The sequence below is a fragment of the Phoenix dactylifera genome, chromosome 2, assembly GCF_051530095.1.
Source record: "Phoenix dactylifera cultivar Ajwa chromosome 2, Ajwa_hap1_PhDact_Kaust_v1.1, whole genome shotgun sequence".
Classification (NCBI taxonomy): Eukaryota; Viridiplantae; Streptophyta; class Magnoliopsida; order Arecales; family Arecaceae; genus Phoenix; species Phoenix dactylifera.
In genome coordinates, this window is record NC_143191.1 from 49,673,763 (window position 1) to 49,698,508 (window position 24,746).

Consider the following 24,746-nt stretch of genomic DNA (forward strand, 5'->3'; position numbering starts at 1 on the left):
ATTACGTTTACACCCATTTTGAGGAGGTTCTCGGGTAAATATGGTGGAGTCCATTCATGAGTCTCTTGAATCAAACTTAAAAGGGTCATTAAGCTTATCTAATATGAAATCTAAATCAAGCTTGGACAAGCATTTTATCAAGATGAGTTCTTATATATTTTTGCAAGCCTTTAACGTTCAACTTCAATTTACTTATTAGCCAAGCTTTAGAATCTATTTGAACTTAGCTCTTCCCTGAGCCATACCCAAACAAACCATTACCAAGCTGATCCCAAACCATTTAGAAATAGTTTAGATATTTAAGGCCGCAGATTCATAGAAAAAGCATATATGAATATGTAAATATATGCTCCTGCAGTTAATTTTATTTTAATTATTCATGAACTTTTTGGTAAGTTTTCTATTTTTTAAAATTAAGAGAATATTGAATAAAACCAATGTGTGGATCCGTGCAAACATATACTTAATTTCTCACCTCTACTATTCCAGCTATAATGATAGAAAAGTTTGTAGCCGGACTTAAAATATAACTAGACTCTGGCCTCTTTATAGCTGCACTCTAATCACATAAAATTGTGATTAGATCCTAACCCCCCAAAAAAAACAGGAGATGAATGATATATGTAAAAAAAACTCAATAGATGTGCGTTACTTCCCCTCTGTCTCTGCGTGAAAAGATCAAGGATCCAACTTGCTAGTTTCTGCCTCGTATTTGTAAGCAAGTGCCAAAGACCTTAATTAGCAACTTATAGGAAAGAACTGACCTGAGGTGCTAAAAATTAATTTAAAACAATCGACCAGACCTTAAGTTAACTAGCCGTAGCTAAAGAAGAAGGGGTAGGGGAAGGAAGGGACAAGCCCATCCCTACGTAGCAGCCTTCACTGGGCTCCGTCCCACCAGGAGAATGTTCAATGCGGGCAGAAATGACCGTGTGTTGGGTACCCCGACCGGCTTTACTCATGCCTTCCCCACCCATGGGCCCGGCTATGGCATTTAGAGGTGTTTGGTTTTATAAATCCCTATTCTTCCCACCAGATCTATGCGAAAATGATGCCATACTTAGGCCAAATCTAACCTAATTATGCACACCCAACTCCATGCCCGAAATTAACGAGAAAGCGAGGAACAAACCTTATTCATGCTTCTAAAGCCAAATTACAATTTGTAATTGTACATTGCACTGCATTTGTTTGATATGGAAACCTGCATAAAATTATAATTCATAGCAAATGTAAGCACCTTGGGCTACAAGCACCTCTAATTGGAGACTTATGTCATAAAACTAGTCCACCGCCAACCGGCCTTGGGTCCTTTGGGTCTGGCGCTCTTCTCAATCGCGTGCACACTGAAAGTTTCAGTCGGATGGTGGCAATCTCACTATATTTAATTTTTTTTAAAGAAAATCTACATGACCATTTCTGGACCATGTATTAAAACAAACAGAAGCTCAGCAACGGAGGAAAAATAATAAGAAAGCAAAAGGCAATTGATGTATATGGCCCTTGCTACAGCTTATAATAAGGTTCAACTAATTAAAACACATCATGGCGCCAAAATATGGTAAATCAGAAGTAGCAACTAGACAAGCCCAATGCCATACCGTCGAGCTTACATATCAGGAGCTCTTTATAGTTGGCCGCATCCTAACCGAGAGTTTCAATGATCATCAAAATTCCACTGATGTTACGGGCATGACACCATCCGCACACGAAACATTCACGCCCAATGTCCAAGCCGTACTCAACCCAGTCACTTTCGGTCGATCTATATGCCTTAATTCTTTGATGGTAGGTATGCTCCTCCACCATACATATACGAAAAAAAGAGACAGAGAAGATAAGAAAGAAGAATGCCATAACAGACTGAAAGACAACCTCCTTTTATTTTTGATTACAACATTGACTATCGGATAGTTTTCCATCGAATACGTTCCATCCAAAAAAAATTCCGTTGCTCTGTACTATTTCAAATTGAAGTGCTACCATTCGCTGAATACCTGGGCTGTAGCGATCAAGCGCGGCTCAGCTTCTCTAGTTCTGGACAGAGCAGGAGGCTATCAAGCTTTATAATGTTATTGCGGCGCTTCCCATCCTGGTGTTTAGAGCCAATCAGTTCTTAGTGACGTCACTTTTAATTTTTATAATTCTTCCTTCAACGCCTTTATTTAATGAACATTCTTTTATAACGGACAATTTTAATTCCCTTCCGGCATCAATGAGTGAGGCCACTGCAACGCTAACAGCCGCTGCTAGTAACTACAATATGGGTGCTGCTGCGTCTGGAGAAAGCAGAGGAATCCCAACAAAATGGATCCTATTGTTCTCAAACGTTACAGAATAATGGCTGCCAAGTCACTTAATCCGCTAGTATTAATTAAGATGCCAGGAAGAAACGGAACACAACAAAAACGCTAACGTTCCTATTAAGATATAGGAAACTCCTATGAAAATGATCCAATAAATAGTGGTTAATGGCAATTAAAAGAAACAAAACTCCCTCGATGCAACCGTTATTGCTCAACAAAAGAAACGTCTTGGACAAGTATAAATTGGAACCCCTGGTGCATACTCTCAAACAAGATCAAGAAGAAGTTCGACATGGCTCCCTCCTCCTCTTCCACTGCCAAAAAAATTTTAATGGCCATCATCGTTCTCGCTGTGTTCTTCGCTTATGGTGCATATCTTCTTCTATTTCAGTGTAGAATTAAAATAGAAAGAACATGTAGCCATGAAGGCCTCTAAACACATCATTCTTTTTTATTTAACATTCATGTAGCATACCTTAGTTATGCTCGGATGCTCTAAATTTTTGTGCATGCAGGTGTAAATGTTTATGCTAACTCAAAAATTATTTTGTTGTCACAGCAAAAGCAGCTTATGTTTGTGTTGGAACATGCGATGACATCCCAGACTGCAACAAAGAATGCCATAACTCTGGATATAGCAATGGAGGGCAATGCATGCTGCCACTTTACGAAAACTGCTGCTGTCTTAGATGATCAATATATATTCTATACAGAAAAATGCTATGCAACACTTCTGTATTTCCAACTTCAGTTCATGCTTGCTGGTTCATTATAAATAAATGTAATTCATGGATTACAAAATGTCAGCAAGGCACGTATGAAACATCTTTATAGATATCAAAATAATTGACATATCATAAGAATTTTTAACATTTATTACTGTTTTACTAAGGGAATTTATCAAGGGCCAAAAGATTTAGCTACATGATCTCTTTGTAAACATGTTATCAATCTTGTTGGATAGAAATTAAAGATGGATATGCAAAGGTGAGACGAGATTTGGTTTCATTGATATCATATCCCGTTTGGACATATATTTAGATAAATATAGTTTTCATTTATATTTATCTAAGTAAAGGTATTTTGTGATTGTATGTTGACAAAGTGGCTAGTATCACTCATACTGTGCAGGGAAATAATTGTACAGCTAGTCAGCTATCAGTTTCTATTTGATGACACTAGCTAATAGTTGGATTTCTGATACAAAAAATCAAACCTATTGAAAAGAATCCGTGACTCGTAAGTTTGTAAAAGCAAAAAGGAGAAATAAGAGAGAAAAAATATTATTACACAAGTCACTACATATGTTTCTTGATCGGTATTCGACAAAATTACTTATGCTTCATCACCAATTACAGCAAACAATCATCTGCAACGAGAATATGGCAGCAAGAAGACTCCACTTAACAAAGGGTGAAGCCACTACCCAACCCCCATGCACACACATGCATACATAAGATATATATATATACACACACACATGTATATCTATATATATACACATATATACATATATATGTTTGTGTATATATCTATGCATATGTATGTATGTTTGTGTATATATCGATATATGTAGGTATGTATGTACATATAATTAGTGTTTTAAATCGGGTTTCTTTCTTGTGTCTGAGGGTTGCAATAAGGGTGTGCAACGAAGGAATAGCTGAAGAGCGTAGACTACGTTGCACCCATTTTGAGGAGGTTCTCGGGTAAATATGGTGGAGTCCATTCATAAGTCTCTTGAATTAAACTTAAAAGGGTCATTAAGCTTATCTAATATGAAATCTAAATCAAGCTTGGACAAGCCTTTCATCAAGATGAGTTCTTATATATTTTTGCAAGCCTTTAACGTTCAACTTCAATTTACTTATTAGCCAAGCTTTAGAATCTATTTGAACTTGGCTCTTCCCTGAGCCATACCCAAACAAACCATTACCAAGCTGATCCCAAACCATTTAGAAATAGTTTAGATATTTAAGGCCGCAGATTCATAGAAAAAGCATATATGAATATGTAAATATATGCTCTTGCGGTTAATTTTATTTTAATTATTCATGAACTTTTTAGTAAGTTTTGTATTTTTCTAAATTAAGAGAATATTGAATAAAACCAATGTGTGGATCTGTGCAAACGTATACTTAATTTCTCACCTCTACTATTCCAGCTATAATGATAGAAAAGTTTGCAGCCGGACTTAAAATATAAATAGACTCTGGCCTCTTTATAGCTGCACTCTAATCACATAAAATTGTGATTAGATCCTAAACCCAAAATAAAAAAAAGGGAAGATGAATGATATATGTAAAAACAACTCAATAGATGTGCGTTACTTCCCTTCTGACTCTGCGTGAAAAGATCAAGGATCCAACTTGCTAGTTTCTGCCTCGTATTTGTAAGCAAGTGCCAAAGACCTTAAATAGCAACTTATAGGAAAGAACTGACCTGAGGTGCTAAAAATTAATTTAAAACAATCGACCAGACCTTAAGTTAACTAGCCGTAGCTTAATTAGGCTCGGTCATGACAAACGCTAGCACAGTTAATTATAGCCCCCTATCCTACACAATGAAGACACTTTTAGCATATTCTCAAAATTAATTCAAGACAAGCAGACCCTAAGTTAATAAGACTGTTTAATTAGGCCAAAAATCCATGCAATAACTGAAATTAAACTCTCACCCAAAACTCGACTTATTTGAACCAATTTTGAATTAATTATGACCACAACACAAGCAGAAAATCCATTTCAACTATGCATCATGTTGAGGCTCATGCTTGATCAGGCCCAGTTCTTTCACACATTTTTTCCAATGCTGCCAAGTTATAGCAGATCATTAGAACCTGAAATTGGAAACCCAAATTTCACCTGGTCATGAGGATATATAAAACAGCAATGAACTACTTACGTTCTGCCTTGGATGCATGAAAGAAACACATTTGAAAAGCATCTCGGAAAGAACATTAAGAGCAAGTAGGTAGTTTTCGCAGCTTGGTTGTGCTAAGGCAATGGCTGCTTAATCTTCCATCCTCTCTCTTTCTTTCCTCCTTGTCTCCTCCTCCAAGCTCTCCCCTGCTGCCGCCACATCCTCCTCCGTCGGCTCCTCTCCGGCGTCCTTCCCCACCACACTCTCCTTAATCCTCTGCGTCGTCTCCTTCGTCGCCCCCCATGCATCCTGCACTCTCTGCTTCGCCTTCTCCTCCATGCTATGCACAGTCTCCACCACCTTGCTTGCCCCCTCCTTGGTCTTGTCCTTCACCATGCCGGCATGTTCTTTCACCTTCTCGACCCCTTCACTTGTTGTTTTCTTCACCTCCTCTCCCATATATCCAATTCCATCCTTGGTCTTGTCCTTGGCTGCTTCAGCCTTCTCCTTGGTCTCGTCCATCCCTTCCTTCATCGTCTCCTTTACTCGCTCTGTGGTGTCGGATGCCTTCTCTCGTGCTTGTTCCTCCGTTTGCTTCACCTTCTCACCCATGTAGCTGCTTCCCTCCTCGGTCTTCTCCTTCGCAGCTTTGGCATTCTCCTTAGCCATATCCACCCCTTGCTTCATGGACTCCCTTGCTCTTTCGGCTGCTTCATTTGCTTTGTCTCTCATCTCCCTATCATCTCCCGTCCCACTGTTACAAGCCTGAAACAGCAGTACTGAAGTCAGAATGTAAAGCTATGCACTCAACCCTTATTTGTGGCTTAAACTCGGTCGGAAAATTCGCTTTCAGTCCTTGTAAACATGGAAATTTCCAAGCAGGCACAAGACCGACTGTTCTTTCCCTTCGCCTGTCAATACCCTCCTTTAGCCCATGATGCCATACTTGGCCACCAATTTTCCTCGGGTACAACTCAATTTATACATGAGCAAACCAGATGACTTTAAACAGAACACTAGAATCTATAGTAATAAAATTATAAAAAATCACCTTAGGATTTGCAAAATCTCAACTCAAGGAAACCAAGCGTTTTTCTACCATAGTTTTCTTTCTTACTTACTCATTCACAATATTCTCTCTACCTTTCGTCCCAATTGCTGGTATCAAATAAATTGTTAGGCTACTGTGCTCACATCATGAAGGAAACGAAGTTTCTTTTTTTTAAAAAAATGCCTAAACAATTTTAGTAATTGCACACTCAGCTGAACCAAGACGTAGTCTTAACTCTCTGGAGTTTGAGTGCCCATATTATGAGGTCGTAATTATATGAAGGCCCGAGAATTCAGTTTCCTATCCGTCCTAGTCCCTTGACCTCTCTGGCTAAATTCATGCAAAGTCCTTGACGGCCAAACCAATACTTCTTTCTTCTAGAAAACTGTTTCTGAGCCTTCGCACATCAAGAAGGTGTGCGAATAAAAAGCACAACGACTAAAAAGCAATAAAAAGCTAAATAGGATCCAAGTGATATCAGGAGTTTAACCAAAAGAGTGGAGAAAGATCAAGGAAAGAAGGGTACCTGTGAGGATTTTGGACCTGATTGGAAACGGAGCCGGTTGGGCTTGTGAGGTAGAGAACGGAGGGAAAGAGAAGGGTTGGGGAAGGCCTTGGAGATGTTGGTGACCAAGACACCTCGTCCTCCTCCAAACATGGCTGCCATCAGTGCTATCAACCAAGTCCTATCCTCTTACTTCTCCTTGTTTACACCTTGACGTTTGGAGATCTCTTCTCTGCTTGGTACACCCTAAACCACTGTTTCATGAGCTCGTTGTGAGTAGAAATAGCAGGAGAAAATGAGGTGGGGTATGATTTGAGGCCGACACGTGGGGTGACACGTTGCGTGCATGCTGAGACAAGTCAACACGTGGCGAGAATGGTCGCCGTGTCGGCATCGCATGCACGGTCTAAGTTTACTTCTGCGTGGTCTAAAGTCTAAACGGGAAACTATTATTCCCTAAACAATAATATCTATTCTTTTTACTGAGCTTCTAAAAATATTTAATGACATTTATTTTTGGGTACCAAACATCATTCTGCAGTATCTTTGAGAATATCTTATATCATGTTTGTCTCAAACACTGATCCAACCATATGTAACACACCTGATCACGCATGTTGAAGCTGAAATATTAATTGATTTATATGGATGTTGGACGCATTGATTTTGCTCAAGTAGTGAATCATGAGAAGGTTTACACAGAGGTTGCAAGACTTTATGACAATGATATCTGCAGTTCTTACAAATGCTATATGTTGAAAATGTGGTATATGTACTCCCGAGGATAATTTAGCTGTTGATTGTCTTGCCAATAATGAGATGCTTCTTAACATGAGTTATCTAAGTGACAAGAAGTCTATATTCCTTTGTTTGGGTAACCATGAACATCCTCTACAGGAGGTTGACCTTGTGTGTTGTACCATATCAAATGTAGTAGGGGCCAAAGGAAGAAGAAACCTCGGTGGTATGTCTTAAATATGGTATCAAGAAGCAATGTAGAATGCCATTTGAAGGTTTAAATATTTTAATTCCTTCGTTGAACTTTGAATCTTCTAATCAAACTATATCACGTCATTTAGAATAATTATGGCATTGTTCGTAGACGTCTAATGGTGCGTATTAATAGAAATTTTTATAGTAGGGTTGCAAATGGGTGAAGCTGAACTGAGCTTTGGCTGCATGGGTAGGGCTTGACCATGGGAGCTCAAGCATACCTTGGGCTCCAACTTAGCTTAGTCATAAAGAACTTTACATTCATCACCAAATACAATGGTGTTAGTTAACAAAAGGAAATTACAAGCCATTAGATGTGATCTAAAAAGCCTAAAATATCTACACACAAAAAATCATATATTTTCTTAAACTATGTGTCAAGTCATTTCAAAATCAACACACTATAACATTCTATCAACTATATATTTAGGGTGACTTGATGCGTAAAACAAGAATCTCCAAATCATATAAATTTCATATATAGATATTTTAGATCTAACAAATCACATCTGATGACTTTTATTATTATTATTTGACTATTGATATTAAATTTGGAGGTGGATGTAACACTGGTACGTTGTTGAATCGAAATAAGGAATGCCAATCTTTGATAATTTTGTCTTTACACCCCTTATGTATTATAACTGCGCCCTCTCTCTATGTAACATACTAGCAATAGAGAGAGGGCATATTTGAGGAAGGACGGAAGAGCAAGTGATAAAGTCCAGCATATTTAAGAGTCAAGTCCAATTTGTTCGTAAGTTTCATAAAGGAGGTTAAACAGTGAGAAAGTTAGTGGGCAGGTGGCATTTTTTTTTTGAAGATAAATAGAAGAAATATTCTCAACATAAAAAATGATAGACAGAATCAAAAAAAATTATAGAGAGAGAGAGAGAGAAGAGACATGTAATCAGAAAATTCATTAAGTTGCTTCAGTAGACATGGAGGACCAGGAATAGTTGCAATGCTCAACAGCAAAGCATGAAAAGAGATAGTAGAAACAGGAAAAGGAGACAGATTTATCTTGTTATGACAGGAGGTGAATGCAGGCGGAAATTTTCGCCCATCCTCTTTCCCAAATCATCAGAAACAAGCATGATAGCCGAAACAGACGCAAGTTACAAGCCCTCAGTTCTTCATGACCTACTTTAACACGCCAGTTTATAGAAATGATTAGCTTCGAATGACAAAGACCAGGATAACAGAAAGGATGTGTTTCCTATAGTAACATGTTCGCCAAAATTGATGTGCTGATATCCTTTATGAAATATTTTCTGACATATAATGCGACTGTTGGTTAGTCCAGTATGTTCTAAAGATAGATGTCACATGAAGAACAACAAAACAACGGGAAAAAAAAAACAGCATCAGTAGGTACTGTAATCTGTGGACAGCATAATTTCTTTCTCAACTTGCTAGGCAAATTTACTTCTTGTCAGTTCTCTGTCACGAACAAAACCATCCATCGACCGACCCATGTCCGTGTGATTCTAGCTTCCTGTAAACAGTCTGATGTCTGAGTTGAAGAAAAGTTAACCTTAGACTGGCCAAAGAGTAGTCAATATTCCCTAAACCATGTAGGTCATGCCAACTTGCATTAAATTTGTGCGGGGAACAGTCAATGTTGTCATCGCTCTCCTGCTGTTCCTTCTCAAGAATGCATAGAAGTAATTTATGACTAGTTTCTTGAGAAACCAGGAGTCCTTTCTGGCCCTAATATCACCATGCCCAAGTAGGTAGACAACTCCTGACTCTTCAGCCTTGTTTATCAATGAAAGCTCCTGCTCAAGATTCTGTCTGGCATCTGGCATGGCTTCATCTCGAGCCTCATGAGATGAAGTGCTTGCTTCTGGGCTTGGCCTCTCAGTGCAGTTATAAGCAGCCAAGAGAGGGACATCAAGGGAATACATACTGCCATTTGGAGCTATAAGAATTCTTGAACGTGATGCCGCTGCTTCGGCATCCGAATCGCTATCTCCACTCTCTAATAAGCGTTCTTGGTCTTCTCGACGTATGAACTTTTCAAGACTCCCAAGAAGTAGCTGTTCAAACATTTGGTGAGGCTCTTTCCTTACATCCTTGTAGCCATACCTATAAGGAAGCAGCCAAGTTAGAATTACACAAATGGTTATACAAAATACTAGTCTTTTCCCCTCAACTTATGTGAAATGGTGCAAGTTAAAAATGTTATGCTACTGAAGGCAGTACCCAGAATCCACTATTTCATAAAGCCATATCCAAAAATTCATGTTTATTTGATAAGGCACAGAAGATTATGGCTATGCTAATCTATGTACCTTAACATTTAAAAATTAAAACCACCACCAAGAAAGGTACAGGAAACAGCACAATGGTAAATCTATCAGGCAGGAGGCATGGACCATCTAAGTCTGTTAGCCCGGCAAATTTATAAGAAAATCATGTTATAGCCACTGAATATTATTTGTGGGAATGGTGCCCTAGATGCTTCCAGACAACTAAAAAGCACACATCATCTAAAATTTAGAATATCTCAACTTCTAGCTTTTAATGCAACCATGGGCTGATTATCATGTCACATTCCATCAATTTTTCTGTGGAATTTACATATGAGCAACTTGGACAACAAGAAAGTCAAAAAATACAGCAGCAGTAATTTGGAGAACGGAAATGCATACATACCTTATCATAGCTGGTAAGCTGTCCATTTAAATGGGATCAGCTTTATGGATTAAATTATTGCAAACCAAGTATAGATTACTTATCCTAGTCACATTTTTTTGTTGCCTCAACGAAATCCAGTTGAGCTTTGCTCAACCTTTCCCCCCAAAAATGTATGGGTGACTTGAAAACCGGGTCAACCTTGTTGCCCAAGGAGACAACCCAAAAGGAGGGGTGAATTGAATTTTAATTTATTATTGACCAATTAAGAATAAGGTGAGTGATTAACTAAGTCTATTGCAAGTGAATTAGTTAGATCACTAGATGCAATGAGTGAAGAGAGAGAAAGAGACACGGTCCAATACAAACACAGAAAGGTTTATAGTGGTTCGGAGCCAATTCTTGCTCCTACGTCCACTCCCCAAGCCGCACTTGGGAGTTCACTATAATTCCTAGAATTATAGCCGGTTGTTTTGCAAGCTTACAACCTAACTTGTTGTTTTCACGAGATCACAACGAACTCGGTCGGTTTTGACAGGCTCACCGACTAGAACCACTCGATTGTTTTTCCGGATTCACAATCAAACCCAGTTGGTTTTTTCCGGTTCACCAACCACAACCTTACACCGTTGGTTTTATCTTTGGCTCACCAACAAATCTTACAACCTTTGATTCAATTTCCTGATTGAATCAAGTACAAACACAAGAGTTTAAAGTTCACAAGAAAAGCTTCTAAAAAGCAAATATGAAACAATATAAACAAGATTGAGTTAGAAGCCCTCAAACAGATTTGAGATGAGAAAGTGGGGGCTTCTCGATTTCTGAGTCTCCTCTTGAAGGAGCTGAAGGATGTAAGACAGTAGGTAGAGCTTTAAATGTGAAGGAATCCCTTTTGGTTTGAGTTGAATGCACTTTTTCCTTCTTTTGCTTGGATTCACTCTTCGGAAGCTCTTGGTAGTTGAAAACCTTTAATACTCAAATTGAATAACTCTCTTATTGTCTACTACTGTTCACTCTAGCTATTTAAGTGATTTTCTTCGAAAAATAGCCATTAGAGAGTGATTTGGAGCCGTTTTGACCCGTCTGCACAATCTGACAATGTATCCGTTGGGATCGGAGTTGACTCACGCGATCTAGAATCGACTCGTCTGTTATTGGAGTCGACTCGTGCTTTACTGGAGACGACTCGCCCACTGTTCCAGATTTGAATTAAAGTGTATGCCTCGTCCTGGGGTCGATTCGGACCAAATTGGAGTCGACTCGCCAACAGCTGGAGACGACTCGGGCACTTAAGGATCGGCTCGTTCTCAGAATTCCAAAAACCCAACTTTCTGTTTTTTTCTTCCTCGAGTCGACTTGATTTACTTGGAGTCGACTCGGCTGTCTTGAGAAGCGACTCGAGATCTTCGAAAGACGTCTCGTTCTCAGAGACCGAAAAATTGATTCTCTGTCTTTTGAACTGATCTGCCTCGGAGTCGACTCGGACCTTGTTGGAGTCGACTCGGCTAACTTAGGGGTCGACTCTGGAACACTTAGAGTCGACTTGTTCACAGGATCTTCGAAACTGAATCTCTGCCTTTCAGACTATTTTCCTCTGGGAGTTGACTCAGACAAACTGGAAGTCGACTCGGCTGATGTGGGAGACAACTCGTAGTCTTCGCGAGTCGGCTCGCTAACAGGGTCTCAAAAACCAACGTTCTGTCTTTTTGTCAATTTTTCCATGAAGTCGACTTGGGACCATCTGGAGTCGACTCGCCAAGCATCGGAATCGATTCGCTAACAGGGTCTAAAAGTCATCGTTCTATCTTTCTGTCTGTTCTTAGTCGGAGTCGACTCGGCGAGTTCCGGAATCAACTCGAACTTGTGCCAGAAACTCCAAGTGTGCAGGAGTCGACTCGTAAAGTTCAAGAGTCAACTCGTGATGCAGACTTTGGTTCAAATAAAGTTCAATATTTAACCAAAATACTCTGAACCAAAGCTCAAGGCACTTAGACAGAAATTCATAAAGATTTACCTGAAACACTAGATTGAATTCATTAGAACAACATAAGGCATACTCAAATGCTTTGAGCTCATCAAAATCAATTAGGAAATACTCAATCACTCCACAAACCTAACGTCAATCCTCTCTGAATTAGTGTGCACTTTCTAGCTAAGTAAATTGTGGGCAAGAAAATACTAAATTAATCCTTAGACCAGTTTTAAACAAGAAAAACTATGGAAGTTGCAAATGCAAAACATGTCTTATAAAATACACAATGTGAGCTCTTGTAATTAACTTCTCGAATACTCTAAGATATGAAAGAGCCTATGAAGAAAAAAATGATGGAAGTTTTTGTTCCAAGGAGTGCATTTATCTCCAAGGAACTTTTTGCAAGCTTTCGAGTCAAGTAAAATGCAATTGTACAATAAAAACATATACATCTAAAGAACTCATAGCTAGAAAGAAACATAGTGCAAGACAAGTATTTAAACAGTATAGCAGTGATAAACAAAGTGACAGATCTCTCTATGTCTTCTTAGCTCTTAACAGTATCAAATTATTGCCAATCTGATTGTACATCGATCATTATTACAGCAGGTCTAGCTACAATTATAAGGTTACTTATGCCCTAAAACAAGCAACAAATTCTTATTCTTTAAAGTAATATGGTAGTAATGGGCCACCACCAATATTTGAACCAAGGTTTGCCACACCAGTGCATACTGCCCCATACCGAGCAAATACTATATAATAACGGTATCGAACTGAGACTCAGTACAGGGGTGTACCATGTCTAGTACGCCAAACTAACACCAATACCAGGTGTATCGACACTGCATCAATATGGTACTAGTACGGAGTCTGGTGCCGAGATTGCAAATGTTGGTTTGAATGCTGGACCATACGCAAGGACAAGCCCTTAGGAGAGTGGTACCAACCAGCTGAGCTAACTGTAGCAAGTTCTTCCATGGCAAAAAAAATCAACGGTAGTTGCAGAGTAAGATAGAACATTCTTTCGAAGCTGCAAGAGATAAAATGACTCTCCAACAAGCACATAATAGTTAATTAGTGAACAATGATTTATGACAACATGGACCTGGTCAGCATCAGCACATGCCCACAACCAAAGTGGGGAGGGGGAAGGCAATAAGTGATGTATGAGGGTGCCTTTGAAATAGTAAAGGGTCCGAAGAACAACTATGGAGTGGAAAATACAAGAATCAGTAACAAACTGGCTTATCAGTTGCATAATCTAGACGAGATCAAGCAAGGAGATCATCCCTAATACCTCGGTAAAATGTGAAATATTTTGAACATTGACGCTCCCTCTTTACTTTCTTACTTTCTGAATCAAGAAGGCTGTAAGTCTAAATTCAATTGAAATTTCTCTTTATCCGTGTACACTTGTTATAAAAGCATCACTTCCTTCGTGGGCAGTAACTCCAACATGCACTAGAGTACGATGGGGCTAGCAGTAGTTTTATTTATTTATTTATTTCTGAAGTTTAGAATTATTTTTTGAGATAATTGTAGTAATTCATAAGCAGCCAAATAAGTTACTTTTGATTGTCATCTTCTGCCTCTATCTTTCCCATTCCAGTAATGAGCCCAGAAGGCCTGAACCAACATGAATGTGCTAAACATCTCCTTTTCAAGAAATTTATGAGCCCAGAAGGCCTGAACCACCATGAATGTGCTAAACATCTCCTTTTCAAGAAATTTAAACAGGCTAGGAATTTTATCAAAATAATGGAAGTTGTAATTTTTTCCTCCCCTATTAAATGGTGGATTCCATGTAGTTATCTACTTCATGAACAAGGACTTTGACCAAAGCCCTTAGTCTCTAGCATCCCTTATTGTTCACAATCTGAATTTGTGAACCAAGATTGGACCAAGATAGCTAGAAAACTTAACAAATGAGACATAAACATGATTATTGTGTTTAAGAATTTATGTAGCTGTGCAATAAGCATATGCCATAGAACATCCAACAAGATAATTCATACTAGTACTTGAATTTGAATGTGCACCAAGCTAGGGCCAGCAGTAACTGAGCTTGATAGACCACCAACCCAAGAAATATGAAATAAGCATGATTATCATTTTCAGAATATGACCACATCAATAAGCATGACCTTGTCTCCAAATAACCTTATGTTTTCACAAACTAATGCTCCAACAAAATTAAGTCATGTCCATGTCCAAAACACTGGGATACGACATACCTAGCGATGCAACGGAACATGTGATAGCTCTTTGGGCAGACACGCCGGAAGAGAAACCTTTCGCTCTGAGGAACTACAGGAACTGGCACATATTTTATGCACACAAATATGATCATAGAGTGGATTGCTGGAAGGGTGGTCAGAAAGTGTCCAAATATTGCTGGAATTCCTTTCACTAACTCATTGTAAACTAAGCTAATACCAGGGGCTCTAATGGTACCAAGGTTGCAGCCCAACTCCATCATCAGATCCATTGAAAGCTTCTGTTTAACTTCGGATTCATACTTTAGCTTGCTCCCATAAGTCCATATGTACATTATCATAAACAATATTGCTGCAAAAATCAACAAAACCCAACTTCCAGCCTCCGCACTACCCAAAACAGAAGTGAAGAAAACTAATTCCAGCCCCAGAAAGAATATGACAAACAAAAGCACTATGAAGATGTTAATCTGCCATATTAGAAGCATAATGATGGTTACTAGAATTGTTGTCATCATCATTATTCCAAGTTCTGCAGTGCCTGCAAAAAAAGATTCTATATATAAAAGACCCAAACAGGAAAAAAAGAAGAGCACATGTAAAAAATATAATTTAACTGCATGTAACACAATAAAAAGAAAAAAAATAGTACTGAAGAAAACAAATTAAAAAAAAAAAGAAAATTGTGATACCTTAGTTTACCTATAACTACTTTTCTTCTTTCAGTAATCACATTCTAATTGGGCTTCTTGGTTTATATTAATAAAACCTATACAGTAGATCTACCTACTTGCCAACTGACCACCTACACTTCATGGCAAGCCCTCTCTTGCCCGAAGTTGCCATGGCCTAGAATTTAGTACCAACTAGCTGGTTGCCATCAGGTTAGGACTTGCCTGTAAAATGTTATAAAATTTCATCCCCGCCTTTGTCTGAAAAACTTAACCCATTAAGAAGCGAGGAGGCTAGTTAGTTAAGGTTTAAATATTATTTTCATCTTTTGTGAATTTCTTCTTGTAGCTTACATCACTCAAGTGTTTCAAAGATATATCCACTAATTATAATATGATTTTTGGTGTCAAAGTAGCTGGTGCCAGAATTAGTCTTATTTCTACTTTTACAACACCAATTCCTTTTGAGCCGGTTCTGACAACTAGTTTTATGTCCACCTTTACACACTTTGAGCCTCCATCTCTGGGTCCCTCCATCTCTCTCTCCAAGCCACCTGCCATGTTTGCTTAATATAAAATAACAAAATAAACTCTCATCTGCCTATCCTTGTCCATTCTCTCAATTTCTCTTTTGAGATCATGAAGATCCATTTGATCTTTACTCAGCACCAAGTCAATCGAATAGCCCTTCCAATTTTTTCATCCAATTCCATTAGTCAATCTTTGATGTACTTATAGCAATTCACTTTGGACACAAGAACAACATTCCATCTGTTCATATCCATCCATGAATGCCTATTACCGTGTCTAATTTCACTCTAAGGTATCTGTCCATGTCTCATTCTAGACATGCCCTCGTCTTCAAAATTGTGCTTTGCTTGGTTCAGCCTGCTATCTTAAAGGGAAAGAGAGGGGGAAAAGTGCATGAAACAATGAGGAGTGTATTAATAAAAACGCATGAATTAGATGGGATTACATCCATCCTTGTATCACGTGCACTGCACATGCCCAAATATTAGTTCAAATGAAGTATAAGACACGAACATGTAGTAAAGACATCAGAGCACACATCAACTGCAGCCATTGAGTTGACAGTCAGCAGCATGTCTGAAAATTACGAATGCATAACCTAAGATGAAAAGATATTCAATACTAACTCATGGAGTATATCATAAGAATTAAGAAGTCTTATTGGACTCCAGTACCTCAACAGAAGGACTCTTTAGCCAGCTAGGGAAAAATCTTACATAGCCTATTACAATAATAGATATGAATCTTAGAAAAAACCAAATAAGCATCAGGTCAGGCTAAAAGGTGTATGCTGGAAGAGCATGAAATGCACGTAAGTATGGCTAAAAGAATGTATTATATATGCTGAAATAATTTCAGATTGCAAGAGTTTTCTTCTTTACCATATTCTTCATTGATTTCTTACTAATCTTTTCTTTAATTATGCTTCTTAACAGTATCATCAAAGAAGTTTGCGTGCAAATAAGGTAATATTGATTGAGCCAGGGAATCAGCATAGTGCCACTGTACAACCAACAGGTACAGGAAGAAATAATATCTTCATTACAAGAGAAGGATCTGATTTCCTGTGCAAAGTTTAGAAATAAAGAGATACATTTCTGGAGTACTTAGGCAAGATACCTCAGCATGCACAATGCAGTAACCATAATCAAGCCCAAAGGCTTGCCAGTAACGTCCATTTTACTCCAAGATGATGGACCATGCAGTCAGCGCTGCAAATGGATTACATTGACCCACTTGCAATCCAAAACTTACACAAAAAGAATCTGATCTAGTTTCAACCAAAGTCAGTTGGACTACACTTGGACCGATAAATATGACCAATCACAAATATGGACAATTTATGGATCATTAAGTGACTTGTCTTAACCCAAATAGCCCAAAACCATGAATTATATTTTTCACAATCCACATCGACATTAAGAAACAGATTTGTATATAGTGATAAATGTTATGTAGGTAATAATCAATCTGTGTTTTTGATGATAATATATAGCCAAGTGGAATGGGTTGTTAATAATGTCTATACATTGTTTAGTTGTTATTCTGTTGAATAATATGTTTAGGATATATAAAACAACAAACATGTACATGATTTGACCCCCCCCCCCCCCCCCAAAAAAAAAAAAAAAAAAACTGATGGATCAATAAAATAAATATTGAATATGAGGTAAATGAAATGAATTAGACTTGGATTCAAAATTTGACCCAATTCAAAATGTGGATTCAATATCACGTTTGATATTCATTGAAAAAATAAAATCATGATTTTCAAATATAAAACCTCCAAAAGCAGCCATTAGTTTCTCAAGGCTGCCTAATTTAGATTTCTGTTAAGGGAACTTTGCGAAACAAATATGACAAATGGAAATTTATTGTTTGAATGGAAAAGAAATATCAAGGAATCAGAATTGATTCTACATTACCATTTGCATTGCCAATGTCAGTTATGCTTCCAAAGGTGGCAACAAATGCCAAGCAGAAGACCAGCAGAAACCAATTTATGACCGGAACATATATCTGACCCATGAACTTCCGTGATGTGTGAATAATTTTGAGACGAGGAAAACAACCAAGCGCTGTTGATTGTTTTATGCATGAAAATGTCGCTGTTGTCATTGTCCGACTTGCAATCAATGCAGCAATGTTGGCTACGAGAAGGACTGGCCAAAAAGCCCAACCTGATAACCAAATATAAGCATCATGCATAACAGGATATAATGAATCAAACCAAAATAAAATTAAAAATTATTCATCTGAGAGAATTCATTCATAATGTGTTTTCTATGCATAAAACATCAGCCCAGAAAAAAGTAATTATCGAAACATGGTTTATCTACTTGTTAAACATAGAAATGCATATAATTAAATAAATCTCCAGCTTACTTGGGATGGACGAAAAGAAGACCTGCTCAGAGGTAGTTAGATTTTCCATAAGGAATGCAGCTTGGCCAAGGTATCCCAACAGAAGGCAGGGCAGAACCAAAAACACAAAAGTTAGCTGCAATAATTACTTAAAGCAATCAGAATGTCAAAAGTTAAAAAGAGGTCTGAGGATGTTTAAGAAGCTGCAACAGGAAGAAGGTATCCAAAGCACAGTGTGTAATTCATTGCCTGAACAGATCCTACAGAGAAATAGCAAAGATCTGCAAACATTGCCTCAGAACCTGTAAAACAATTGGGCATAAGTGTGGGTGATATTTTATGATCATGAATGCACATGATGAAACAGTAACTACAAAATCTAGCCCCATTTCCTGGCTAGAATCCTGATAAAAAGACCAAAATATCTATTATTTCTGAAAAGTAAGCATCAACAAAGCACAACAATAGACTAAGTAGTTTCTGAAACTTTTAGTTCAAGAAACATTGCTTGATTTACCATTAAGGGTCCATTTAGCTCCAAAGAAATGTATGGCAGAGACCAGTTAACTGCTTTTTATGAAAAACAGATAAATTGGATACTCATTGCTTCAAGAATTTGGTTCAGAGGAATTCTTTTTTCTTTATTCTCTGAGAGGTGGAAAAGGAAGTGGAAAGATCACCAAATACCAGAATAAATCAGATCCTGATAAAGAAATGAATCTGATCCCATTTTCTCCCAGAAGCAAATTTCAACTACACTATTTTCAAGCAGACTGCAGAAGTGGCCACCACCAACCACTTTTTGTTTTCTTTTGCCTTTTCCTTGATAACAAATAAACACATCTGGTATGTCTTATTTATCCATTGATTTCTGCTTCAAGACAAAAAGATTGGAGGAGTATTTGATTGAATATTAAGAATATTGCAAACACATAGCAATAAGCTATTAACTTCATATGCATCTATCGATCTAGTCGAAGATTACCCTGCTTTAAGAATACAATTGTTCCAATAATCTTGAATTAATTCATGTAGAACTAGCAAACTCAAAGACTTACAGTTAACAATCCAAGAACATAAAACCACCAAAAGTCTAAATGGTTAAGCCACTTCTTCACATCAAATATAATGTTTCCTTTTTCTGGTAGTAATAAAATACCAAGAGTACTTTTAAAAGACATAATCAAGTAACATCCATGCAATCATAGGTCACCAGTTTGCACTTTACCTGTTGCACACAGGAGACAACCACCAAGAGATAACCAAGCCTGAGTTAAATTCCTCTCAAAATAATAATAGACGTGGACAGGATTGAATGCCCTCAAAACTGTTACACCATATTTTACAAGATTGTAGACTCCAATGCCCCCTAGGGAGCAAAGCCATACAAATAAAGCAGGGCCAACTGCAAGCCCCACTTTGCTGGTTCCATACTTCTGTACACTGAACAAGATTACAAGAAATGCAACTGAAATCATCACCACTTTATCTGCAACAAGTTTTAGGAAAATATTAATAGTTATATATATTAGTGAAAACACTAACAGAAAAGCAAATGCAATGCCAACAAAGTACTTCAATTCTATAAAGTCTGTCTCCATGAATATTGACCATAGGACACAAATAAACATTAAAATGTACAAGAATCCAACAAACTGGCATGCACTTCAGTTACCCAAAGGAGAAGAAAAAACAAAAGTTAACATTATTCTTTATAAGTTGAGACACACAGAGATATATATTTAGATTTCATTATTTTTGAAAATTTTAACTACATAATTTTTAAAGCATGTTTTGAAGTCCTATTTTAAGTAGGATTGTATTTGAAGACTCTTACTTTAGGTATATCTTGGGTTCAAGTCATAGAGTTGTTATGATTTGACTTTTTTGTTGTTTTAAATGTCTTTCTATCTAGTCTTATATGGGATTCTGAATTTTGTATTTTAGGAACATTTGGTTGTAGAAATTGGTTACTTGATTTCTAAGAGTCCTAGTTTACCTGTAGAATAAGTAATGAAGACATTATCAAAAAGACCCATTAAGGCTGGATTAAAAATGATCGTACATGGTTTGTTTTGGAAAAAAAAGAAAGAATTCTTGAGACCAGGTTTGATCCTACTTCTCTTTTCCTGGATCAAGAATGATTATACGTGGTTTGTTTTGAAAAACAAAAAATAAAGGATTCATTTGTATCAGGTTCAACCAAGGTCCGCCGTACCGGTACCGGTCGGTGTACCGGTGGCGGCCCAGACTGGTACATATTGGTCCAGTCCGATCCCGTACCGGTCCCAGTTGAATGGTCGGATTTTGAATTTCGGTGGTTTTTTTTCTTGAAGTTCTGTCTCTGTTGGATCTTATTTTGTGAAATCAAGTGAAGTTTGATGTTTTTTTATTATTTTTTTATGATTTTTGATGTTTCTATGTTTAAGTTTAGCGTTGAAGATAGATGATGCATCTTTTTACTTCCATTCCAAATAATACAAAATTACAAATGATAAAATGAGACACATAAAATATCTTCAAATTAAGATATAATCATTTACATACATTTAAAGTACTATCGGATATCTAAAATTGGAACGAGTGCCGATGGCTCTCGTCGATATCCGAATTATAAGTATAGTCAGGAGGAAGTAGATCAACCCAATCGGGACAGTACCGACCGATACCGACCGGTACCGATGCCAGTACCGGTCTATTTTTCAAAAATAAACCTGCAGTACCGGATCCCACGTTGATCCGGTACCGTTTTGCTCCTGGACCGGTTCGTACCGGCCGGTACGGCATACCTTGGGTTCAACCCTTCTCGCACCCCTCCCCCTCTCTCTTCTATTAATTTCAACCTCTACTGAGATTACCCTCTTTTTGCGTTCTCCTAAGACTCGCTATAACTCTTATTTCCCGCATAAATATAAGATGTATGTTTGAACTTTTATTATAGGATAATAGGAGTACGATTACTCCAGACCACCACCAGTTGACAAATCTCCTAAGTTAAAGTGCCTTTTTTTTTTTTAGGTTTTTAGACAAGGTATTGGTCCAAAGAATAATTATCCATTGTAGGACCATAAGGTGACTTTTAATCCAAACCCTTCAAGTCCTTCCATGCACTGTGGGTCATCCCCAACTGGTCCTACATAACCAAGTCTGCATTGAATCATACCAAGCTTTGTATAAGCCGCCACTTCTCCAAGAAGCATGCAGCTGCTCAGTAATTGTTGGGCTTCCATGAGCTTGAACAGCTACAAAATAATCTATATGGTGGAAAAAAACAAAATCCATAAGTGCCCTTCCAATAAACTGGTAGTGGTATGGTAGTAGCTAGCAGCACTGTATACAAATGCAGGAGCAGCACAAACTTTAGTAGTCGCGCATCAAAGCCAGAAGGCATAAAAGGCTTAGATACAATCTATCACTGACACAGCAAAATGTGAAACAGCAATAAAGAGATCAATGCCAGTAAATTAGAAGATAGGTTTCCATCTATAAAAATAAAATAAAATATCCATGGATTGTAAGAAAAATTAATATAAAAAATGTAAATCAAATTACCTTGGATGTGCACGTCATCCATGTCTGGACAATCAACAGGTGGCACGTGCGTAGACTGAGACTCGTGCTGCTGGGGCTCGTCGGGCTGTTGGAACCGTAGGGACTGATCGGAAGAAGATCCCACGGATGTGTGCTGAAACTCAACATCTCTGAATCGTTTTCCTCGCGGCATATTGTTACCTAGTATGCACAAAAAGAAGCAATATTAGTTAAATAATAAATAAAATCTAAATGAATTGCAATAGAATATGTCTGTTTCAAGTCACCTCACCTCATGCTCTTACTGCTCCAAGTCAGAAAGCAAGGACACTAATCTTCATGTTAACAGTTCATGAGGATTTTGCCCTTCTAATTTTCAATCCCTAATCCCCCTTGGAGATGCTTTAATTCATGTAGATTATAGAGGGTAGATAATATGATCCCACATCACTGTGTCTTCACCAAGACATTGGACCAAATTTAGTATCTTTCAGCCCAACGCCAGATGAACTCCTTAAGAGACTAACCATATGATTCTCACGTTGTCAACCACCAAATAGTAGCAGTGCCTTTAAAAGAAGAAACCATTGATGCAAAAAATAAACTGCACTATCAATAGCACCATGCTTTTATTGCTCCAGTATAGTATTCCAAATGATAAAGTGTTGCCCTTCTAAGAGTCACCAATAAATTATATTTCTATAACATCCTCTTCAAGTTTCTAAAACTTGTTCTTACCTGGAGAATTCTTGTTAATCAGGTATCAGTGATCATTTGTAGGAACCTCCATCCTCAGCTTGAGCACATAAAAGAACTTTTTTAAGTGGTCTTGGAGTTGTCCTGCTAAACGATGTCAACTACACGCATAGGACATGACTTAATCAAAAATGCTTCAGCTAAACTAAGCCTCAGCTGGACTTTTAATGCCACCTGCTATTTACTTCACTGTAAGAAATAAGAAGCTAGCAGAAAATCATATGTTCCTGCATCTTTAAACTCCACAAGTTTTTACAAAATCCTTAAACCATCTTATAATACTTGGAAAACCAGCAGCAACTAATGCTACCTTATATGTGCAATTTTTTATAACATAACATGTGGGAGAATGACTTAAATATTGCTGTGTCAGATATTCCTTCCAAAATTAAGCATAAGCCACTGCACAACAATTATTAACATCTCTTGGCTTCCTAATCTCCCTCTGAAGACCAATATTTTTTAATGCTAACTATAAGAGAAAAACTTAGGAAAAAAGTTATGTTCAGCCACCTCCCACAAATCCATTATCATTTCATAACATTATCATACTGGATAATTTTGATTCCTAGTCCAAAATAGTCCACCTCATTATGAAAGCAACTACTCCAAATTAACTAAAAAGATAACATGTTACATCATTACCATTCTTGTTAAAAAAAATTAACAAGAATTCTTCAGGTAAGAACAAGTTTTAGAAACTTGAAGAGCATGGAAGGAAACAAGGATGAACACAAGGGTAACTATTATCAGAAGAAACTTCAACCAACCAATAAAAAAAACTTCTTACAAGATGCGAACCTATGGCACATCTTCTCAATAATCAGATGGAGAAAGACAGCTTTTAATGGGTGTAAGAGAAGAAGCTAAACATCAAAAAATAAAACAAAAACTTTTCAAAGTTTCAAGCAACCAAGTTTTCTTTTTTTTATCTTTCCTTTCCTTCCGAAATAGTGGATGCCAGCCATTAATTACAGAGAGGACTGAGAGTAGAAATGGAGCAGCTTTGTTCAGCATAGTTTGCCTCTCACAATTACATTATCCATGATGGAATTGATTCTCCTCCTTCTGATCCCAAAGAGGCCCCATATTCTGTTCTTGAATAGTCTGGTAATAATGGTGCACGAGATCATGAGGCATCATAATTATTATGAGGCTTTTTTTTTTTTTGTTTTCAGGGATAAAACAGCAGATTAAAAAAAAAAACCTAAAACAACATAATTATACACCCTCAACTGGTGAACAAATTTTCCTACAGGATTCTAAATGCATAATCTAGGAAAGTCATTAGATATGTTCACAGCAAGCAGTTATGTAGCTTAACGGAGAGTATGAGGATCACTTATCTGAGACGACGGCGATGTCGACGGCGGCGGAGTAGCTAGGGCCGACAGAGGATGAGGAGACGGGGCCGGGCGAGCGTTAAAGATAAGAAACAAAAAAAGAGTTGGAGGAGGAGGAGGAGGAGGAGGAGTATGAGGCTTACCTCAGACGACGGCGAGGTCGACGGCGGCGGAGAAGCGGAATCTTCGATCGCCGATCGGGGCTAGGGATGGAGGTGAGATCAGTTAGAGCAGGAGGAGGAGGAGGAGGAGGAGGACAAGGACGAGGAGAAGAAGGAGGCTTACCTCAGACGAGGGCGAGGTCGACGGCAGCGGGGAAGTCGGCGATGGAGGTGAGAAGTCGGCCGGGTGATGGAGCTAGGGCATCGAGCGATAGAAAATGAGGAGAGGGGGTCGGGCGAGCGGTTGGGGGTATTATGTTTTCTAACGACGCTTTTTAGCGTCATCGACGCCTGGAGATTAACCGACGCTACGTAAAAGCGTCGGAAAAGGTTAGGCCGAGCCAAACTTTACCGACGCTTTAGCCTAGCGTCGGGAAAAGAAAGTCGCCAAAACAATTCAGAGATGTTGAGTTTCAACACACATCCGTGGGATCTTCTTCCGATCAGTCCCTATGGTCCCAACAGCCCGACGAGCCCCAGCAGCACGAGTCTCAGTCTACGCACGTGCCACCTGTTGATTGTCCAGACATGGATGACGTGCACATCCAAGGTAATTTGATTTACATTTTTTATATTAATTTTTCTTACAATCCATGGATATTTTATTTTATTTTTATAGATGGACTGGGGAGAGTGAGGAGGACACGAGGACCCACTCGAGCACAGGACGTGTGGAGCCTACGTGAGGATGAGAAGATCGTCGTCCAATGCAATGAACAGGGGCAGCCTATCAAGAGGGTAAGGTCCTAATTAAGTAACCACCTTTCATGCTTTCCTAGACACCAATTAGATCAATTAATCTAATATGACTTGCTCATGTCGGTTCACTCTCGACTTGATT

The 24,746-nt window shown here is 38.2% G+C and overlaps 2 protein-coding genes across 5 annotated transcripts; both read right to left on the bottom strand.

Annotated features, from left to right (window-relative positions):
• Positions 1-2,390: 2,390 nt before the first annotated feature.
• Positions 2,391-6,991, bottom strand: LOC103698650 (uncharacterized). 3 transcript variants are annotated; one of them, XR_015975778.2, is made up of 3 exons: positions 6,746-6,991; positions 5,211-5,933; positions 2,391-2,620 (listed from the first exon to the last, which is right to left on the bottom strand). XR_015975778.2 is itself a non-coding variant. In XM_008780687.5 (2 exons), the coding sequence occupies exons 1-2, from the start codon at positions 6,884-6,886 to the stop codon at positions 5,319-5,321; spliced, it is 756 nt and encodes a 251-aa protein (XP_008778909.4). In that variant the 5' UTR covers positions 6,887-6,991; the 3' UTR covers positions 5,186-5,318. The 3 variants fall into 3 exon arrangements, 1 of the variants encoding a protein (XP_008778909.4); XR_015975777.2 differs by lacking the exon at positions 2,391-2,620 and adding an exon at positions 2,815-5,117; XM_008780687.5 differs by lacking the exon at positions 2,391-2,620 and having other exon boundaries at positions 5,186-5,933.
• A 1,870-nt stretch (positions 6,992-8,861) lies between these two features.
• On the bottom strand, positions 8,862-21,579 carry LOC103698651 (potassium transporter 7-like). 2 transcript variants are annotated; one of them, XM_088716781.2, is made up of 7 exons: positions 21,278-21,579; positions 19,343-19,603; positions 18,364-18,416; positions 18,136-18,250; positions 17,676-17,930; positions 14,567-15,089; positions 8,862-9,808 (listed from the first exon to the last, which is right to left on the bottom strand). In XM_088716781.2, the coding sequence occupies exons 1-7, from the start codon at positions 21,342-21,344 to the stop codon at positions 9,286-9,288; spliced, it is 1,797 nt and encodes a 598-aa protein (XP_088572907.2). In that variant the 5' UTR covers positions 21,345-21,579; the 3' UTR covers positions 8,862-9,285. The 2 variants fall into 2 exon arrangements, with proteins under 2 accessions (XP_088572907.2, XP_038980866.3); XM_039124938.3 differs by lacking the exon at positions 21,278-21,579 and having other exon boundaries at positions 19,343-20,728.
• Positions 21,580-24,746: the final 3,167 nt, after the last annotated feature.